This window comes from Drosophila innubila (genome assembly GCF_004354385.1).
Source record: "Drosophila innubila isolate TH190305 chromosome 2L unlocalized genomic scaffold, UK_Dinn_1.0 4_B_2L, whole genome shotgun sequence".
NCBI lineage: Eukaryota > Metazoa > Arthropoda > Insecta > Diptera > Drosophilidae > Drosophila > Drosophila innubila.
The window spans coordinates 1430739-1448194 of NW_022995372.1; the positions used below are offsets into that span (position 1 = coordinate 1430739).

Consider the following 17456-nt stretch of genomic DNA (forward strand, 5'->3'; position numbering starts at 1 on the left):
TCATATATTATATTTATTTAATGCATTTTATTAATTTTATTTTTTTTCAATTATTTTGTTACTTTTATTTATGCTATTAATTTTATTAATTTTATTTAACTAATTCATTTAAATTATTTTTATTATTTTTTATTTTATTTATTTTATTAATTCAATATATCATAAATCTCCCAATTTATTTCGAAACACTTGATGAACAATTTGAAAAAATGCTCCTAAGTCCATGGCAATATTTGCTGTACAAAACGTTGGTTATAGCGCAGTTGCTCTGTAGTTGGCCATGCAACATAAACAAATCGGCAGCCGCATCGTAACTTCGTTTCCAATTTGGCAAGTTTGACACTTGGCCAGTTAGTCAATTGGCCAGTTTTCACAATTGGCCAACGGGCGTCCATTTCAAAAAGTGTCCAAGTGCCACCTACGTTGGGTTAACACTTGGAAATCGACTTGGAATCGAAGTTATAGGTATAGCTGCAGCTGGAATTGGGGGCTACCTGTCGCTACTTGTGCCATTCACTTGTCGGCGGTGCGTGGCTTCTGTCAATGCATTTTTGCATTTGCTTCTGCTCTGATTGCAACTGCAACAACAACAACAAAAACACAATCGTTATTGTTGCCACAGCAAGTCCTAAATTCGCGTGTGTTGCAACTTTCGAGTTTAGCTAATTAATCACAGACTCTCATGCCGCATGCAATAAATACGACCGTATTGATCATAAAACCAAAGTATTCAAAATAAACAATAAGAAATAATGACTTAAAAAATAATATTGGCCATATAATAAGAGGTCAATTGAGCACTGATTTTTAAGTAGGTTTAGCAGCCAAAAAGTAAACAAAAATTGCGGATGGAATAATTTAAGACTAAACTAAACTTTGCTTGAATAATAAAATTATTAAACTAGTGACTAAGAATTTTAGATATTTATTTTAACAAAATGAAGCACTTTCTTTTTGAATGTTAAAATATTAATATTAATTATTAAATATTAAATATGAATATTAAAATATTAAAAAAAATATTTTTGACAAGATCCTTGATTTCCAAAAATTCTATTGAATATTTAATAAATTATATTTTTGCTTATTAATAGCTACCTGATTTTCATAGATTCTTAATGACAATGATGGACATGGATGTATTCATACATTTATAGTACCGGGATTTTCTCAATTGAGCACGCTCGAGTGTAGTGTAATTTTTCGGTTTGCATAATTATGATGTTTCGGATAAGTTATAGTTAATTTGCATTACAGGTAACAATTAATTTGACACACTGTAATGCGCTATAAAAGAAGCTGTGTTTTCTCTTCAATTATTCAGTTGCTAAAAACTCTGTGAAACTCTTCTAAATGTCCAACAAGTGGCTGGCTTTGTTGCTACTGCAACTTTTAGTGCTATTTATGCAATCGTGGGAGACGAAAGCAGATTGCTGTCGTCCAACTAAATATATATGTCCGGATGAGACAATTCCCACACCTTGTTGTGCTACGACCAAATGCAATTTATTCTGCTGCAATTGCAAATGTCGCGTCGAAAAGAAGCCAGACCAAGATGAAACTCATAGGAATAGTCGGTAAATATTTATTTAATATTCTATTAAAATGTTTCTCTAAATCTGTACATTATTATAGAGAACATCATGAAGGCTCCAAATAATATTTTGATATCTGATATCCTCAATTTCGTCAAGAACTAAGCCAAAAATTAAAAAGTTGTAAATAAAAAATTATTTAAATAATAAAATCAAAACTTTTCTTTTTATTGTTGTGGCTAATGCGATTATTCATGTAATTTACCGTGAAGAATACATTCAATAAGGGATATTAATATATAATAATAATATAGGAACAGTATTATATATTAAATTACATAAGTACAGCAAATATATATTAAAATAAATAATACTGTCCCTATATATCTAACAGGGACTAAGATTTATGTGATGGATTCGGATTTGGCGATCAATTTGATATGTTCTGTCAACATTTATGACTGCTGATTCAACTTCTGGAAAAATGAGTAAGTCACGAGAAGACAGTACACAGTAACTGTAGATCTATGTGAATCAATCAAATCATCCAACAAATATTTACTATGTAACTTACCAATAATGGACGTGAAAGAATATACTGTCATTTTGTCGCCCAAGTCGTCGAAACTGGCCAACAGCAGATAGAATAATAATTCAATAATCAAACCAGTAAGTTTTACAAAAATATGTATAGGGACTAAAAATGCTAAATTATCAGGCTGTCGAAATTATGGGAAACAGATTAAACAATATCTTTTAATGGATTTTAGGAGAACTCACACTATGAGTGGATGCTAGTAGCAGAATGCCAGCAACAATGTTGATCTGATCTTTAAGGAACCAAAGCTTTTTGAGGCGTGGACAATAAGACATTATCATCATCATAGCAAAGACATCGGCGAAGCCTTGAATGATTAGAAAATAGCCCATGATAAGGCAACCCTGTCGTAGGGGCAAGCAAAAGAGGAACTTTTCAAATATGATCATGTTATAATAGTTTATCGATAATTTTGACAATATTGACTTGACTAACTTGTTCTTACTGAGATCTATTATGTAGTCTGGGATATAGTTCTTGAAGTCTTTATCTTTTTGGATTTTAAACTTAGAAAACTGTTAGTTTAAGAGAGATCTATTTAAATCAATCACTCTTTTTATAAGCCAATCAATATTATTTTTATATTATTTTTAATTTAAACACAATTTTAAATATTTAAAATCAAGACATTTTATCTACATGATTTAAGATAGGGAGAATAATATAATTTCTTAAAATAACATTATTTTAATATATCTAGAGGTAATGTCATCATAAATTGATATTGACTTTTTCAATACTTAACAGTAACTTACATATATATATATATATAAATATATTTGTCTATATAGAATATCGAATTACCTTTTATTATAAATATATAAGAGATATACGTACCATAACATAAGTCTAAAAAACAATTTAGTAAGCGTATACGAATAATTTATTGACTACACTCACATTATAATTGTAATTGTAACTACAGTTGAATTTTCGGCCCTTACCCTGCGGTCAGTCATAACTTTTGGCCATAATCGAAACGACTCGACTTGAATCGAATTGAATTGAATCGGTCGGCTAAGAGTAATGGACCAAAGGGTTGGCACTGGCAACGCCCTCAACATACTACCGAATACCGAAATACCGAAATACTGAAATGATTCTCCAATTTCTCATACTTGCCTTCAACTTTGCACTGCCAAAACGAATAAACATTAAGAAAAACAGCCAAAAACAGAAAAAAAATACGAAATGAAAAATCCAAGGCGCACTTTCAATTAATCAACGAAATTAATTAAGCCCCCCGATCGGTGATCAGTGATCGGTGAACAGCCAACGGGCACTTGAACAGCGATCATCGAGCACTAAGCACTTGAGATTTAGAGATGTGCATAAACACGCGTGACACGAACTTATTGTCAAAGCATAAAATATTATAAAAATATTTGGATTTTTTACAAATTTTTTAAATTTTATTAAGAAAATTTTATATACGGCTTTGAAAATAATATAACCAAATAATTTATAAGCTATTCAACATTTTTTTTTATGTATTAATACAGTTTTAACTATATTGATACTTAAATAAATATTTTTTAAATAAATATTTTAGGCCTTAATTTGTGGATTGAATTTGTACACAAAAAATGTAGAAAAAAATAAATGCTCATATTTAAAAAGAGTGAGCATTTAATTGTGAATAAATTACAAACACCTTAATAAATTACTAGATAAATATTAATTTTAAATGTATAGACCCATTTATAAACACTTTCATGTTTTTTAAAACGATGCAAATATTTAAAATTAGTGGGAAAATAATTGTGCATAAAATAAAAAAAACTGCTAATGAGTTCTTAAAAAATATTCATTTTTAATATTTTAGTACAAATTTCAATATTATTATATTTGTCAATTTAAAAAAATTGGTTTTACATATTTGAAAAAAGGGAAAAAATTTTAAGAAATTTGTATATTAAATGGAGTTCTTATATAAAAACTATTAAAGTGATATTAGAACAGAGAAACATTTTATCTAAGCTATGAAAATTTAAAAAATCAATTACTATTTTCCCGAGCTCTTCTTTAGGCAAACCAAATAAATGGTAGAAAAAATAAATGCTCTGAATATTTCATTATTTTTAGAAGGCTAATTTACATAAAAGTACACAACTACATAGTTTTCTTTATAAAAATAGAAAATAAATTGAAGAATTAAAGTGTTGCGTGTCACGTGAGAAAAGGAAGAAATAAAATAAAATTGTGCAGCTCTAGTGTCAATTGGAGATTGCAGCATAATTTCATTTTGGGCACAGCGTGCGTTTGTCGTCGCGTTGTTGTTATCATAGCAGGACGTGGCGTCCATATCCATGTCCATGTCCACGTTCATGTCCAAGTCCATGTCCATGTCCGCGTCGCCAGCTCAGTTGGTCAGTTGGTCACTGGTGACTTTTCACTGGTTACTGGTTATTGGTTACTGGTCACTGCTTACTGGTCACTGGACCGCACTCAATTAGCACGCATGTAGCGCAACGGTGCGCCGATAATTAAGCCGAAGTCAGCCCAAAAGCTGAAGCGGAATCTTAAGCTTCAAGCTGAAGCTGAAACTGAAACTGGAGCTGAAGTTGCAGTTGGAGCCTGGTGACAATTGGCACGATTTATGCGCTGGAACTGCATTTGGATTTGGCGACCAATTGCGCAACTTTTGGCTAATAAATTTGCGTTTAATCACGGCACAAAATGCTACACGCTGTGATTAACTCTAATGCTGGACGAACCAACTACCGTTTTGGCCAAGATAAGCAGCGTCTCTCCTCTCTTTCTCTCTCTCTAGGTCTGCCTCTAATGACATTACGACTGCTGATCCAAAATCTGAAAAAATGAGAAAACCACGAGCAGACAATATACAGTAGCTGTGGATTAATTTTAATTTAGCGAATCATCAAAGAAATATTCATGTTCAAACAAGGCTGCAAACCAGTGCATTTTGGTAAGGTTTCGGTTAGGCGGTTCAAACCATAGAGCAAGACTTAAGAACTTAAGCCCAAGGTTTGGGTTCGAACTTTTGTTCAATTTAATACAACAAAATATTTTAATTGAATTAATTAAAACAATTACATTTTTAATTTAAAAATAATTCAAAATTTTAAATTTTTATATTGAATTATTTTTATCCAAAGTAAAAGAAAATTTATGTAATTATTTGATTTTCGAACCGAGCCTTTTATTCAAAAAAGTTCGGTTCGATTCACGTTCGGGTTCAAGGGCTAAACTATTCGGTTCGAGCTGCTTAAAAATAGGTTCAGTGCCGGTTTGCAGCCTCGCTTTAAAAAACTTACCAAAAATGGAAATAAAGGAATATATAGCCGTTATAGTATTCAAATCATTGGAACTGGCCAATAGCAGATAAAATATTAGTTCAATAATTAAAGCCGCCAGTTTTACGAACATATGTATGGGAAGTAAAAATGTTAAATTTTCCGGCTGTCGATGATATTAGATGTAGATTAATCTGTATCGCCTTATAGCATAGAAGTGAACTCACGTTATGAGAGGAAGCCAGGAGTAAAACGCCAGCAATAATGCTGACTTCATCGTGTAGGAACCAGAGTTTTTTAAGGCGTGCGCAAAAATCCAAGTAGATCATCATAAAGTACACATTGAGGAAGCCCAAGATAATGTAATAGTAACCCAAGATAAGGCAACCCTGTCGTAGGGGTACGCAACAACAGAACTTCCTCAAAATAATCATAATTGAAACAAAAATACAAATTATAAATAGGTTGATCGAAAATTTTGACAATAATGACTAAACTAATTCAATATTACTATACCAACTTAGATCTTTAGAAAAAGATAAATAATTTTAAGTTAATAATTAAGGACCAAAAATTGTAAGATTTTCCATTCTATTGTCATACATATATTAAGATCTTAATAAAATGTTGAAATATTTTTTTACAAAAGAGGACTTTAAAATAAAATAAATATTTAAAAACTTAATATTTTAAAAAGGCAAATATGTTTTGAGTTTCACTTTTTCCACTAGATCCTTTTATCTGTTAAGTCTCTTTTCTGTGTTGGACAACTCGTATCATTTGAGGCTCTGATTTTTGCGTCTATTTCTTAATTTTTAACCTTTTCCAAATTAAACGTATCAAAATTAATGTGATTATGTTTCCCAGGGAACGTGTACGTAATCCCAATCAACGTCTGATACCTTTGACGCCACAATTAATACAGGATATGTTGGAGCACGAGAACCTTGAGTATCAAACGCCACCTGGCGGTCATCGTCGCAGTAGCATAAATCAGAAAATTGCCGATAAATTGAAAAAAAATCAAATTATTTTCACAAAAAGACAGGAGAAAATGAATCGCAAGACGCAGAAAAGAACAGATTTAGAATCTGAAGCTGAAATTGAGAAAACAAGGAACCAGAAAAATTCTTTGGATGTACTACTTCCTGCCAGGACCCTTCTCAGTTCTAGTAGTGATAAAGCAGCCACACTGAAGGGTCTTATAAAAAAAAGCTCCAAATTTGTGACAAAGTCGCGTATTAAACGCCTTGGTAAATGTTTAAATACCTTAAAAATTCAGAATTGAGATAACAACTTTCAGATAGGTTCAGCGATGAACAAAGTGCGAAAAGATGCTCAAGGGGAGTGCAGTGTATTAAGACACCGACAAGGCGACTTCTCTACACCTCAAGTTCCGAAAGTGCAATGTCCTTTCGATCAGGACAAACGAAGGAAGTACACAATAATGGCATGTATAATTACCATGTTATGCATCAGTGTTGGATTAACGCATTCGTAGTTCCCAAATCGAGAACATCCTTTCTACTTAATCGACACAAGTTACAAAACTTTAGAACTTATTTTAAAAATTAACAGAAAAATATAATAATAATATATTATAGATTAGAAAAAATATGATAGTGGACAGTAATAGTGGATATAAATATATATAATAATTTAATAAAAATCGAAATGTGAGGAGTTAATTTGAATTATAAGGAAATTCTAGATAACATACTGTATTTAATTTAATTAAATTAGCAATTCCCCTGCAAATTACAATGCATTTGCTTATCATTAATTTAGATTCAAGTGGAATTTTAGGAATGCGCTTCGGTAGTGAAAGTGACGTGAGTTTTTAATGGGTATTTAATGATATCGAAACACACATGATCACAACACTATGTAAAACACCAACAACACTAAAAAAACCAACGACAACTACAACAAATTGCCTGTCATGTTGTGTATTATGAAGAAATGCTTTTAGACGAAAGTCTTTTCCAATGAGAGAGATGGAAATATGTAAGACAGAGATGCAAATGAAAGTAGACAAGAGAGGGTTCTTTTTAAAACAAAAGCTGTGTTCCAGCCACATTTTTCCCTTGGCAACACATTAATTTCTATGCCTTCGATAGCTGCAGTGTTCATCTCAGTTTTCTCGTGTAAATTAAAAAATATGACTGAGCTTACAGAGCTTAGTTTTAATATGTTAATGCTTGGAAAAGTGTTTTACTCTTGATTCTAAGTTTCCTATAAGGGACTTAGATCGGTCCCTTTAAACTACAAATTCAATATAAAAAGTGAAATTTTTTTTAAACGAATTTAATTAATTTTAACTTGAGAATAAATTTAGAGGACAAATCATGATCAAAATGACATTCTATTCGAAAATCAGTTTAGTTTTGACAAAGTAATGGCGGATTGAAGTCGAGCAGACCTTTGATCTAGCAACTTTACAATTCAAAATATTTGTCAAGTTTCACATGATTTTTTACAAAAAAATGAAAGGTGTCAGAATCAAGTTTAAAGTGGGGTTTTATACTAATTTCGACATAAGAAGTTGATTCAAAGTGAAAACTTGTGATTTAAAATTTTGAATTTTCAAAATTTCAAAGGGGGGACCCTTTACCCGAAAACCGAAACCAAGATCTAGAGGGAAAATATTATTTTTTAAATTTAATAAAATTTAAATGCAGAAAGAATAAAGGGGCCAAATTATAAACAAAATGATATTCCGCTTAAAATCGATCCAGATTTAACAAAGTTATGACAGTTTGAAGTTTTTTAGACCTTTAAAATAGCAAGATTACAATTTTATAAAATTTTGAATTTTTAAAATTTCAAAGGGGGGACCCTTAGCATTAATGTTGCAGCCCAGATCTAAAGAACAAATTCATTTTTATGGATTTTAATTAAATTTAAATGACGAAATAAAGCGTTTCAGAATCAAGTTAACTATAAGATTTGTCTTATACTAACTATGGAGATAATAAAAAGTGAAAGATTAAAATGTCTGGATAAGTGCCCTTTCCTTATATACAGATATTTAAGTCAACTAATGTCCTAACTATACGAATGGTTTGTTCATATAAAGCGCACATTAGAGACCACATATAAATCAGCATTAATTTGACAGTAGACTTTACATAACTGCAGACAACAGGTGAAAGCTGAAAGCTGAATGAATGTCTGCCTGCAGCTGTCAATGGTCATGGCCAGATGTGGACTCCAGATGTGGATGCATTTAAACGGCCCGAAGGGAAGTCAGCGGGATGTTGGGGAAAAACTCGCCACTTGCACTCGTAAAAATTTACAACCTGCCAACGTTGCATGCAAAATTCGAATTGTGTGCTAATATTTGGTAGAAAAGTGCACAAGAAATCGCCTGGGGAACAACTTTTGGACTTGGGACATGACGAAGTGACTGCAACTTGGAACGAGCAGTTTTCCCAGTGTCTTTCTGGACATCAATAAAATCATTTTGCATGCTCAAATTGCCCTCAAATGCAAGTGAGAGTGTGTGTGTGTGAATTAAGCCAAACATTTGTCTGCCTTGCGAATGTCTCAGTGATCGACATAAAAGAAGCCAGTAAAATTGTTGTCAATTGGGGAAAAGTTGTCATTATCAAATGAGCTGAAAATTACTGCAACTTAAGATGATATACCAAAAGATTCCTCTCCAGTTTGCATCAATTTGTATGGCCTTAAGAAAGTTATAAAAATAGTTAAAATAAAATTGAACCAAGGTTCGAGCCCAAACCTTGGATTTGGGAGTTATATAAACCGGTTTGCGAACCGAACCTAAGTCTTGATCGAACCATAGTTCGAACCATCGAACCGAACCTTTAAAAAAATGTTGGTGGTTTGCAGCCTTGATTTAAATTGTAAATAAATGAATTTTTAAAATCAGATGTATTAACTACGTTTATTATCCACTGCTTACAATTATTATTATTGTTAAATTGAATATTTATTATTTAATATAATTTACACATTTAATTAGTAAACTACTAAATTGATAGAGTAGAAAGTATTTAAAATTCGACTTGAATTCAATAAATTATTAGCATACGTTTGGGTCTATTTAAATCAGATAATTGCTACTTTTGTATTGATTGTTTTGAGTACAAAACATTGATAAAGCTGGTTAACATGTGATAGTTAAATGCAAGGTTAACAAGTAGACAAATAGGTAAAGGCAGAAGGAAAAAAAATACTGCACAACAAAGATGATCGTTTAGATGAGAATGTGCGGCATCTTAAGCCCTGCACTTAAACTTAATCCAAGTCAAACAAAATGCCAACAAGTCGAATTGCAGTCTGCGTAACTTGTCAAAGACAATTACGCGGTTGATCACAATTGACAATCGAGTGGTGCAAGTTTTGTGGCAAAGGCGTCGCGACAAAATGCCAAGCCACACAACTTACCTACAGTTGGTCAAGAAAGTGCTCTGACATAATCAGAAATTTCCCATATTTGTGTTTATTATCTTTGTAAAAATAAGTACTGACCAACTCAAATTTGTTAAGCAAATTAAATTCGATGAAAATTATTTTCCTTTTTTTTTTAGCTTGTTCTAAGAATTATAGACAAGAATAATAAAATAAGAAATATAACAAAAAAGTTTAGGATTAAGATTAAAAAATTTTTTAAAATTAATAATTTTTTTTTTAAATCGTAAATATAAGTATCAATTAAAATTCACTTTTTGTTTTTGAACATAGCACTTAAAAAAATACAGATTTCAATTAAGTTTTTTTTTATAAATAGAACAGACGGACTACAATAAAAATGAATAGTAATATGTATAAAGCTAGCCAGGAAAGTTTGATGTATTAATTAAAAAATTTCGTTGTAAATTATTTATCATATTTTTTAAATTGTTCTAAGAAACATGGACAAGAATAAGAAAATGATAAATTTTATAAAGATCATAAAAGATAATTATTTTATGCAAGTTAAAGCGTGCTTTAGTTTATTAATAATTATTAATTCAAAATTTAGTTTTTAGTTAAATTATAAATAATTAAATTAATTTTTTTTTTTGTGTATTAATAAATAAATAAGATAAATAAATTTTGAATTTTGTCAAAACACTTTCTCGAGCAAGTGTGTAGCCTCAAGGCAATTGGAGACGCCACAACTGGCGACAATAAAAGTGCTCAGCAATTTGCGGACGCGTCTCTAATTGAGGCCCAACTTGACTTGACTTGGGCCCAATGTCAGTCGAGATCGGTAAGGGAACTTCGGGTTGGGTTGGAACTGGGGGGAAGGTACAGTGGTCTAAAATGTTCACGTATTAGCCATGGCTAAGAGAAAGGTGTTTTATAAACGTCAGCACATTGATTTAGTTGAAAAAATGGAAAACAAATCCGTTCGCCTGCCAGGTGACAATCAATTTGTATATTTTCGCTTGAAATTATTTCTTTAATTTTCCACACACATGCAGCGAGAGCGAGATGGCCGCATAGGCGGGCTGTGCAAGCGAGATGGCCTGATGTGATTGGAATTTCATTTAGAAAGTTGCACCACCATCGAGTGCAGCTAACAAATTTGCATTTGCCAAACTCTGAGCAAGTCTTCAGATTCAGTCTACAGTCTTCAGTCTTCAGATTGTTGCGACATTCTTCAAGCTGTGCAACGCCTTCACTTTTCACTCTCAAGGCCCAAACACTGGGCCTTAACTGGGTCATTTAATAATATAGGGAGTGAGCTATATAAATGGTGGAATGGGGAGGGGAGAGTGGGAAAGTGGGAGGGTGAGTGGTTGGGGGAGGGGAAGTTTGCCCGCACGATTTCATATTCTAATTCCGTCAATCATCTGCAATTGCAACCGTGTGTTAGCCATACTTGTCTCAAGCTCAAATTCGTGCTCTTATTGATCTTGTTTTATTGTTTTACTCGTTTTTTATTCTCTCTACTACTACACAGAGAAAAAAAACAACTTAAAAAATTGGACTTAATAACAATAATAAAATTAAATCTTAATTTGAAAACTATATTTGACAGGATACTTTCTTTGGTCAGCCTTCACTTACTAATGATGATTTATGAAAATAATAATTTTATAATTTTATTTTGTTGTACAATGCTCATTTGATGTTTTTATTTTAATATGGTTTTGTACTCAGTTAAATAGTTTAAGAGACTTGAATTAAGTGTGCAATATACTTAAATCTAGTGCAAACTTATCCCAATTTTACTAAAAAACAGTCTAAAATTAAGTATTTTGGAGTCATGTCGAGACCATATTAATCTTAAAATAATCCCAAAACATGCTTGAGTTATCCGAACGCTCTTGATATGAAGAATGTACAGAATTTCATAAATTTAGAGTTTCGTTCTTAATTTAGAATTTTCGGGATTGGATGGCTTTTGACACCGCAAATTCTTGATTCAAGTACAAAAGTTCTTGATTTTTCTGTCAGTGCATGAATGTGTAAAATCAGATGTATTTACTAAGATTTTATTTATTTACTGGTTATAAAAAAATTAATTATTATTATTATTAATAGTAAACTACTAAATAGATAAAGCGTTTTGTAGAGATAATTCCTGAGTAAAAACACCAAAAAGTACATACAAGCTAGAACCAGTTAAGAAGTCTAATTTTTCTAAATATTATAGTATAGTAAAGTATGTATAAAATCTTTGATATAAAGACATGTTAGAACCAATTGATAATTTAAAAAAAATTAAATAATTAATATTGATTTTGATAACATATTTGTTACTTTTTATTTGGTTTATATTTGAAGCTGTCTTAAATATAAATTATGGAATTTTAAAAGCAAATACAATAATATTAAGTTATACATTTTCTTATGTTATCTTTATTTTTTCAGTGTACATCTTCCATATTTCTCGATGTTTGATCTTTAACTTGTCTTGTATGCGTAGATGATATTTACCACTCCTTTGGGCCACGTTACTTGGTACGTATGCTACTTCTGATGAAATGCTTTCTACTTTGATTCATTGTCTCTCTTTTTTTTCTTTTCTTTTCTTACCATTTCTTTTTTCTTTCGGAAATTCAGTTTTGAAAAACGTTTGGCTTTAATGGCATTTGATTGATTATCGCGTGCCACGCTCTGTGGGTGCTCCAACTTTAGCTCCGTCTCCAACTTTAACTCCAATCCCAATCCCAACTCCAACTTCATGTGTGCTGTTTAGCCCACGTTTTCTATAACGCTTTTGTGTGTGTGTGTTTTTTTTCCTCTTTATTGAAGTATGCTTAATTAGCTTGATGTGTGTCTGTCTCTTGTCTCTTGTCTTCTGTCTCTTGTCAGCTATTTCTCTTCTTCTCCCCGCTGCACGTGCTGTGAGTTCCTGGTACATGAGCTGAGTGTGGGCCCAGTTAAACCAACCGTTGCAATAGGTTAAGAGTTGGGGCCTGTAACAAGTTGGCTTTTTGAGACATGCTTAAAGGGCGCAATAATTTTATTATTTTTTTTGTTTTTGTGTGAGGCTTCGCTTAAGCTTTAAGACTTGTTGTTGGATGTATTGGAGTGTTGATCGCTCAAAAATTTAACAATTGCGGTTCACAATGATATTTCAAGTAAGTTGACTGAACAAGTGCATCAATGCAACATACAAACAATTACGAAAAGACCTTAAAAAGCACCTGAAAGCTAATAGCTAAATTATATAATTACTATGATCCCTTTATTAATTAAAAATTATTTAAAGTGCTTTGAAATCACACGAAAGCTGGATTATTCAAATGTTATTAAAACATTTCATGCTTAAATCGGAAAGTTTTTGAAATACCTAAATTTCATTCAACAAGAAACCTGTGCGAAAGCACATTAAAGCTTTGGGCAGAATAAATAATATCCATTCACACTTTTGTTAAATTATGGAAAAACTTTTTGAATTCGCCTAAGATAAATACTCTTAATACTAAATAAAAAAAATGAGTTACAGCTTCTATTAGTATTATATATTTGAATTTAAGCATTCTTAAGCTGCAACTTTAACCTCTATAACATATAAGCTTCTTACAATCCAAATTAAGTTTATTTCAGCTTGCTAAAAGCTGCTTTATTAAAGAAAAGTGCTTAAAGCTTAGTGCTGAAACAATAGAGCTTTCAATATTAATCTTTTCAATGCAATCTTTCGATTATAATCTTGTATTCTAATGAACACAATTTGATGCATGTCGTCTAATCGCTTTTGAAGTCCTCTCTTTTTTCGATGCTTTTTATGGGCTTGTTCAGTTTTTTCAGGTTGTTTTTGTTTTTAAGAAGCTTTTCAGTTTATTTTTTATTTCTCCTTCGCCTGCTCATTAGACCCAATGTCGAATGCGTTGCCTGTCCTACGCACTCCTTTTTAGTCTAGTAACAATTTTTACGGTTCTGGGTTCTTGCATTTTGCCGCATAAAAACTGTTGCATTGTCTGTTGTATGTTGCATGGGAAGATGGGAGGATGAGAGGGTGATAAGGATGGGGTGGGGATAGGGATGCTGCCTCCTTCTTGCTGGCTCCTGGCCATGGCCGATGGTGGGTGATAAATGTTAAGAGGCGCGCGTGTGCAGGCAGCAAGCAGCTTCCATTGAAATTAGTTATTCACGCGGATCGTTTAAGGCAATCCAACACCAAGAGGCAAGCTGGCAGCTTGCAACGGCCAACTTGCATCCACACTCAGAAAAATCCAGATTTCAGTACTCAAATAGGAAGTATTCTAATGGAGTACAAACGATCTATAAAAGCTAACATAGTTCCAAATATTTAAAACTAAGTAAAAAATTGTATTTGCTTTTCGCAATCCCGTAAATCTTAAAAAAATTAAATTTTTCTGCGTTACTTTAAGTATGTTTTGGAATTAATTCAAATCTGTCAACACTTTCGGAACTTCTGGGATCAAACGTCCTACTTAGCCCTTCAAAAACAAAAAGAAATACATCTTAAAAAATATCTAAACATATAAGTTTAAGTACAGAAAAGTCCTGCCCTTAATTTTCCTCTCGAAACAAACTATTTTTAGTATTTACAAAATCTTAAACACGTTAGCATGCAATAACCCTGTTGTTTCTGGAGGTATCTCAACCAAACTCACAGATGTTGTATTTGTCATGGTCTTATATATGCTGACTAAGTTTTTATGAAATCGGACTATAATATCATCTAGCTGTCAAGGAAATGGACAGTCAGAATTTTAAAATTCAAATCGATTCATATTTTATTTAAGAACTTTAGTACTCAGCAACCTTAAAAAAGTAAGAGCAAAATGGTGTGAATTTAAGAACGGACCTATATATTTTTGAAATAGCATATATTTCTGTAAGTGTTGTAACTTTGGCTCTTTGGTCATGGCTTGTCAGTGATGGCTTGTTGCTGTTGTTGTTGTTGTGACTCCGGCTGTGGCTATTGTCGCCGCTTTTGTTTTAATGATCGTGCCTCATGGTGTCTCCACAGCCTGTTGCCTGTTGCTCATTTACCGCTGCTTTGCTACTTTGCTGCTGCTGCGGCAAACGGGATGACTTCAGTGGCATTTGGCGTTGCCAGCGTTGCCACCGTTGCCGGCTTATCAGTGCCACATTTTGCATGTTGCAGGCAAACAAAAAGCACGTTCAACTTCATGCACATTTGTCACAGTCCCCCCACACACAACCAACACACAGACAGACACTTTACATGTGTCTTTGTGTTGTTTTCTTTTTTTTTTCTGTTTCAGGCCCAGTACTCAAAATGTACACAGGCTTATGGGCTTAAACACTTAGATCTCAGAGACTATTAGTGTTAGAGCTTCCAAATTTGTAGACAATACTCCTTGTTTGGCACGCAGATCAAGTATTTTTTTCACGTCCCCCGTTGCCTTTGTAAATGAGATGAAATCAAATATCAGTAACAATTTAAAAGTTACAGCCTAGAGTTTTAAGACATGCTTTGAGAAGGTTTACTAAAAATTTAATCTTAATCGGTTAATAAACAGAGATCATTCTATTATTTAACTAATCTAGAATAATTATTCTCAGTTTTGTCTTGATTGTCTTGTCTGATTGTGTTTTCCCCAACCCTTTCAACAAATATTGTCCCAATTATTTTCTTTTTCAATTTAAAACTTTTAATAAAAATATTTTTTAAATTTTAATTTGTAATTTTTATGTACATATATTCTTGTGTCGGCTTCTTATAGTTTAAAAATACATAAATATTTATATATATAAGAAATATTTAAAGTTATTGCTTTTTCATTTATTTTAAATCTTTATTTTTCAATTAAAGTTTAACTTTCTGCAAATATTTGACAAAATTGAACAAATAACAAATATACTAAAAATGTTTCTTAACAGAACAACTTGTCTCATTATTTAAGTTTTTTTATTTTTTATTTTTTGTAGTTATAATTTTATTTTAATTATAGTAATTTTTATCGAATTGCTGAACAATACGGTTACTGGGCATCTAAAATTCGAGCAGCTCAACTGCAGCGCTCTTACTTATTTTTTTTCTGATGTTTTTTTATGTATGCTTTTAGCCATTTTATCGTCTCTTTGGCTACTGCGGCGCTCTGAGCCTCTTTTTTTCTAATGGCTCATTTCCTTGCTGCAACAACAACAACAAAGACAATGGTAATTAACCTGTGCATGTTAATGAACTTCAAACCTGCCCCCAAAGTCAAGCTTTATGCAGATTTTTGTCTCCGAAACCGAACCGAACCGCAGCAGAAGTCGAGCGTTGAAAGTGGAGAGTGAAGAGTGTAGAGTGGAGAGTGCAGTTGGCGCTAATGCAAATCTTTTGAGACAAAATGAGGTTGTTGTCGTGCCGTTGACAATCTAATTAGAATACAAAATGCTTTTAGCCAACTTGGCAAAACAGGCAACAAGGCAACTGGCAAACCGGCAACCGTCTAGACTCTAGAGTTTCAAGTTCATGGTGTTGACATATGTAGCTAGGCCAAACCTAAAGCCTAAAACCCCAAAAGCCACAACTCTTTTTCCCCCATCTAATAGATGCGATCTGCTAATGGCCTCTCCACGCTCCATACTTAGCCAACTTTATACCTAATTGATATCATATAAGGCTGGTCATAACCATACAATGTTTGCATTTTATATTGCGATTAGATGGAAAGTGGAAAGCTCCGATTGAGATGCACTGATGATCCTCATCATGTTCCACCTCCTCCTCCTCACTGACTCAAAGGGATAACTGTCAGCTCTGCTGGCATTCATAATGAGTGGAAAGTTGTCGAAGAGCAACTATTTAAGATTCGATTAGTTTACTTTGATTATATTTATGTGTACATGACAGCGACTAAAAAATAGGCTCATTTCAAATGCAGCTCTTCAATCTACTTCAAATTTATTTTCAATCTAAAACTATTTCATTTTTATACGTTACTTGAACTGTTACTTGAAAAATAGGTAAAAGGGTGTATTGTGTTCGTTGGAATGTATTTAACAGGGAGAAGGAGGCATCTCCGACTCCATAAAGTATATATATTCTTGATCAGCATCAATAGCCGAGTCGATATAACCATGTGTGTCTGTCCGTCTGTCTGTCCGTCCGTCCGTCCGTCCATCTGAGTGCCTAGCGCTTAGGGACTATAAGAGATAGAGATACCAAACTTACACCCACAGACTCTAAATGCAAGAGATAGAGTAACCAAATTTGGCACACAGATTTCTATAGACCCCATGCAGATCAAGTTTGTTTCAAATTTAAGCCATGCACCTTTCCGTCCCCACAAATCGCGAAAAACCAACACACCCACAGTTTTTAAGATAATACTGTTTTTATGGTAAATAAAGTTCTTATTAATATCATCTATGATCTCAGTTAACCGCAGCAAGATCGGACAAGTAGAACGGGATTAATAGCTAAGCAAAGTTATTAATAAAGTTATTATTTCAGTACAATCACCTAAAAGTATGCAGTAGCTTTTATTAGGTAGTTATTTCTTTAAAGTACTTTTATATATATATTGAAATAATGGTCGGGATCTCGACTCTAGCCTTTCCCCTTGTTTTTATATTATTTTAGTTAAACAAAAAGAAAAATATTTCTCAGCGAGTTGAACAATTTTTTTAAATTATAAACAATTATGTGAATTTCAATTTTGTCAACACACTTTC

The 17456-nt window shown here is 32.5% G+C and overlaps 3 protein-coding genes and 1 long non-coding RNA gene across 6 annotated transcripts; 2 read left to right on the forward strand and 2 right to left on the reverse strand.

Annotated features, from left to right (window-relative positions):
- Positions 1-508: 508 nt before the first annotated feature.
- LOC117781048 lies at positions 509-2526 on the reverse strand. 2 transcript variants are annotated; one of them, XM_034617766.1, is made up of 3 exons: positions 2316-2526; positions 2110-2254; positions 509-578 (listed from the first exon to the last, which is right to left on the reverse strand). In XM_034617766.1, the coding sequence occupies exons 1-3, from the start codon at positions 2520-2522 to the stop codon at positions 541-543; spliced, it is 390 nt and encodes a 129-aa protein (XP_034473657.1). In that variant the 5' UTR covers positions 2523-2526; the 3' UTR covers positions 509-540. The 2 variants fall into 2 exon arrangements, with proteins under 2 accessions (XP_034473657.1, XP_034473656.1); XM_034617765.1 differs by lacking the exon at positions 509-578 and adding an exon at positions 1890-2052.
- Positions 1322-1765, forward strand: LOC117781049. Its single transcript, XR_004617137.1, has 2 exons — positions 1322-1577; positions 1636-1765. It is a non-coding gene; the product is annotated as an uncharacterized LOC117781049 (long non-coding RNA).
- A 2377-nt stretch (positions 2527-4903) lies between the features above and the next one.
- LOC117781177 lies at positions 4904-5864 on the reverse strand. The gene is made up of 3 exons (XM_034617920.1): positions 5618-5864; positions 5412-5556; positions 4904-4985 (listed from the first exon to the last, which is right to left on the reverse strand). Exons 1-3 carry the CDS (start codon positions 5822-5824, stop codon positions 4924-4926), a joined length of 414 nt encoding a protein of 137 aa, XP_034473811.1. The 5' UTR covers positions 5825-5864; the 3' UTR covers positions 4904-4923.
- A 321-nt stretch (positions 5865-6185) lies between these two features.
- Positions 6186-6981, forward strand: LOC117781189. Of its 2 annotated transcripts, none has more exons than XM_034617940.1 (2): positions 6186-6643; positions 6694-6981. In XM_034617940.1, the coding sequence occupies exons 1-2, from the start codon at positions 6247-6249 to the stop codon at positions 6963-6965; spliced, it is 669 nt and encodes a 222-aa protein (XP_034473831.1). In that variant the 5' UTR covers positions 6186-6246; the 3' UTR covers positions 6966-6981. The 2 variants fall into 2 exon arrangements, with proteins under 2 accessions (XP_034473831.1, XP_034473832.1); XM_034617941.1 differs by having other exon boundaries at positions 6698-6981.
- The last annotated feature ends 10475 nt before the right edge of the window (positions 6982-17456 follow it).

Bases quoted from the DNA above. Each gene is read 5' to 3' on its own strand.
- LOC117781189 (XM_034617940.1), top strand. From the start codon at position 6,247: ATGTTTCCCAGGGAACGTGTACGTAATCCCAATCAACGTCTGATACCT. The intron at 6,644-6,693 runs GTAAATGTTTAA...AACAACTTTCAG, and splicing joins GTCGCGTATTAAACGCCTTG to ATAGGTTCAGCGATGAACAA.
- LOC117781048 (XM_034617765.1), bottom strand. From the start codon at position 2,522: ATGATCATATTTGAAAAGTTCCTCTTTTGCTTGCCCCTACGACAGGGT. The intron at 2,255-2,315 runs GTGAGTTCTCCT...TAATTTCGACAG, and splicing joins TACTAGCATCCACTCATAGT to CCTGATAATTTAGCATTTTT. The intron at 2,053-2,109 runs GTAAGTTACATA...ATAGATCTACAG, and splicing joins TTCTTTCACGTCCATTATTG to TTACTGTGTACTGTCTTCTC.
- LOC117781177 (XM_034617920.1), bottom strand. From the start codon at position 5,824: ATGATTATTTTGAGGAAGTTCTGTTGTTGCGTACCCCTACGACAGGGT. The intron at 5,557-5,617 runs GTGAGTTCACTT...TATCATCGACAG, and splicing joins TCCTGGCTTCCTCTCATAAC to CCGGAAAATTTAACATTTTT. The intron at 4,986-5,411 runs GTAAGTTTTTTA...ATTAATCCACAG, and splicing joins TTCCTTTATTTCCATTTTTG to CTACTGTATATTGTCTGCTC.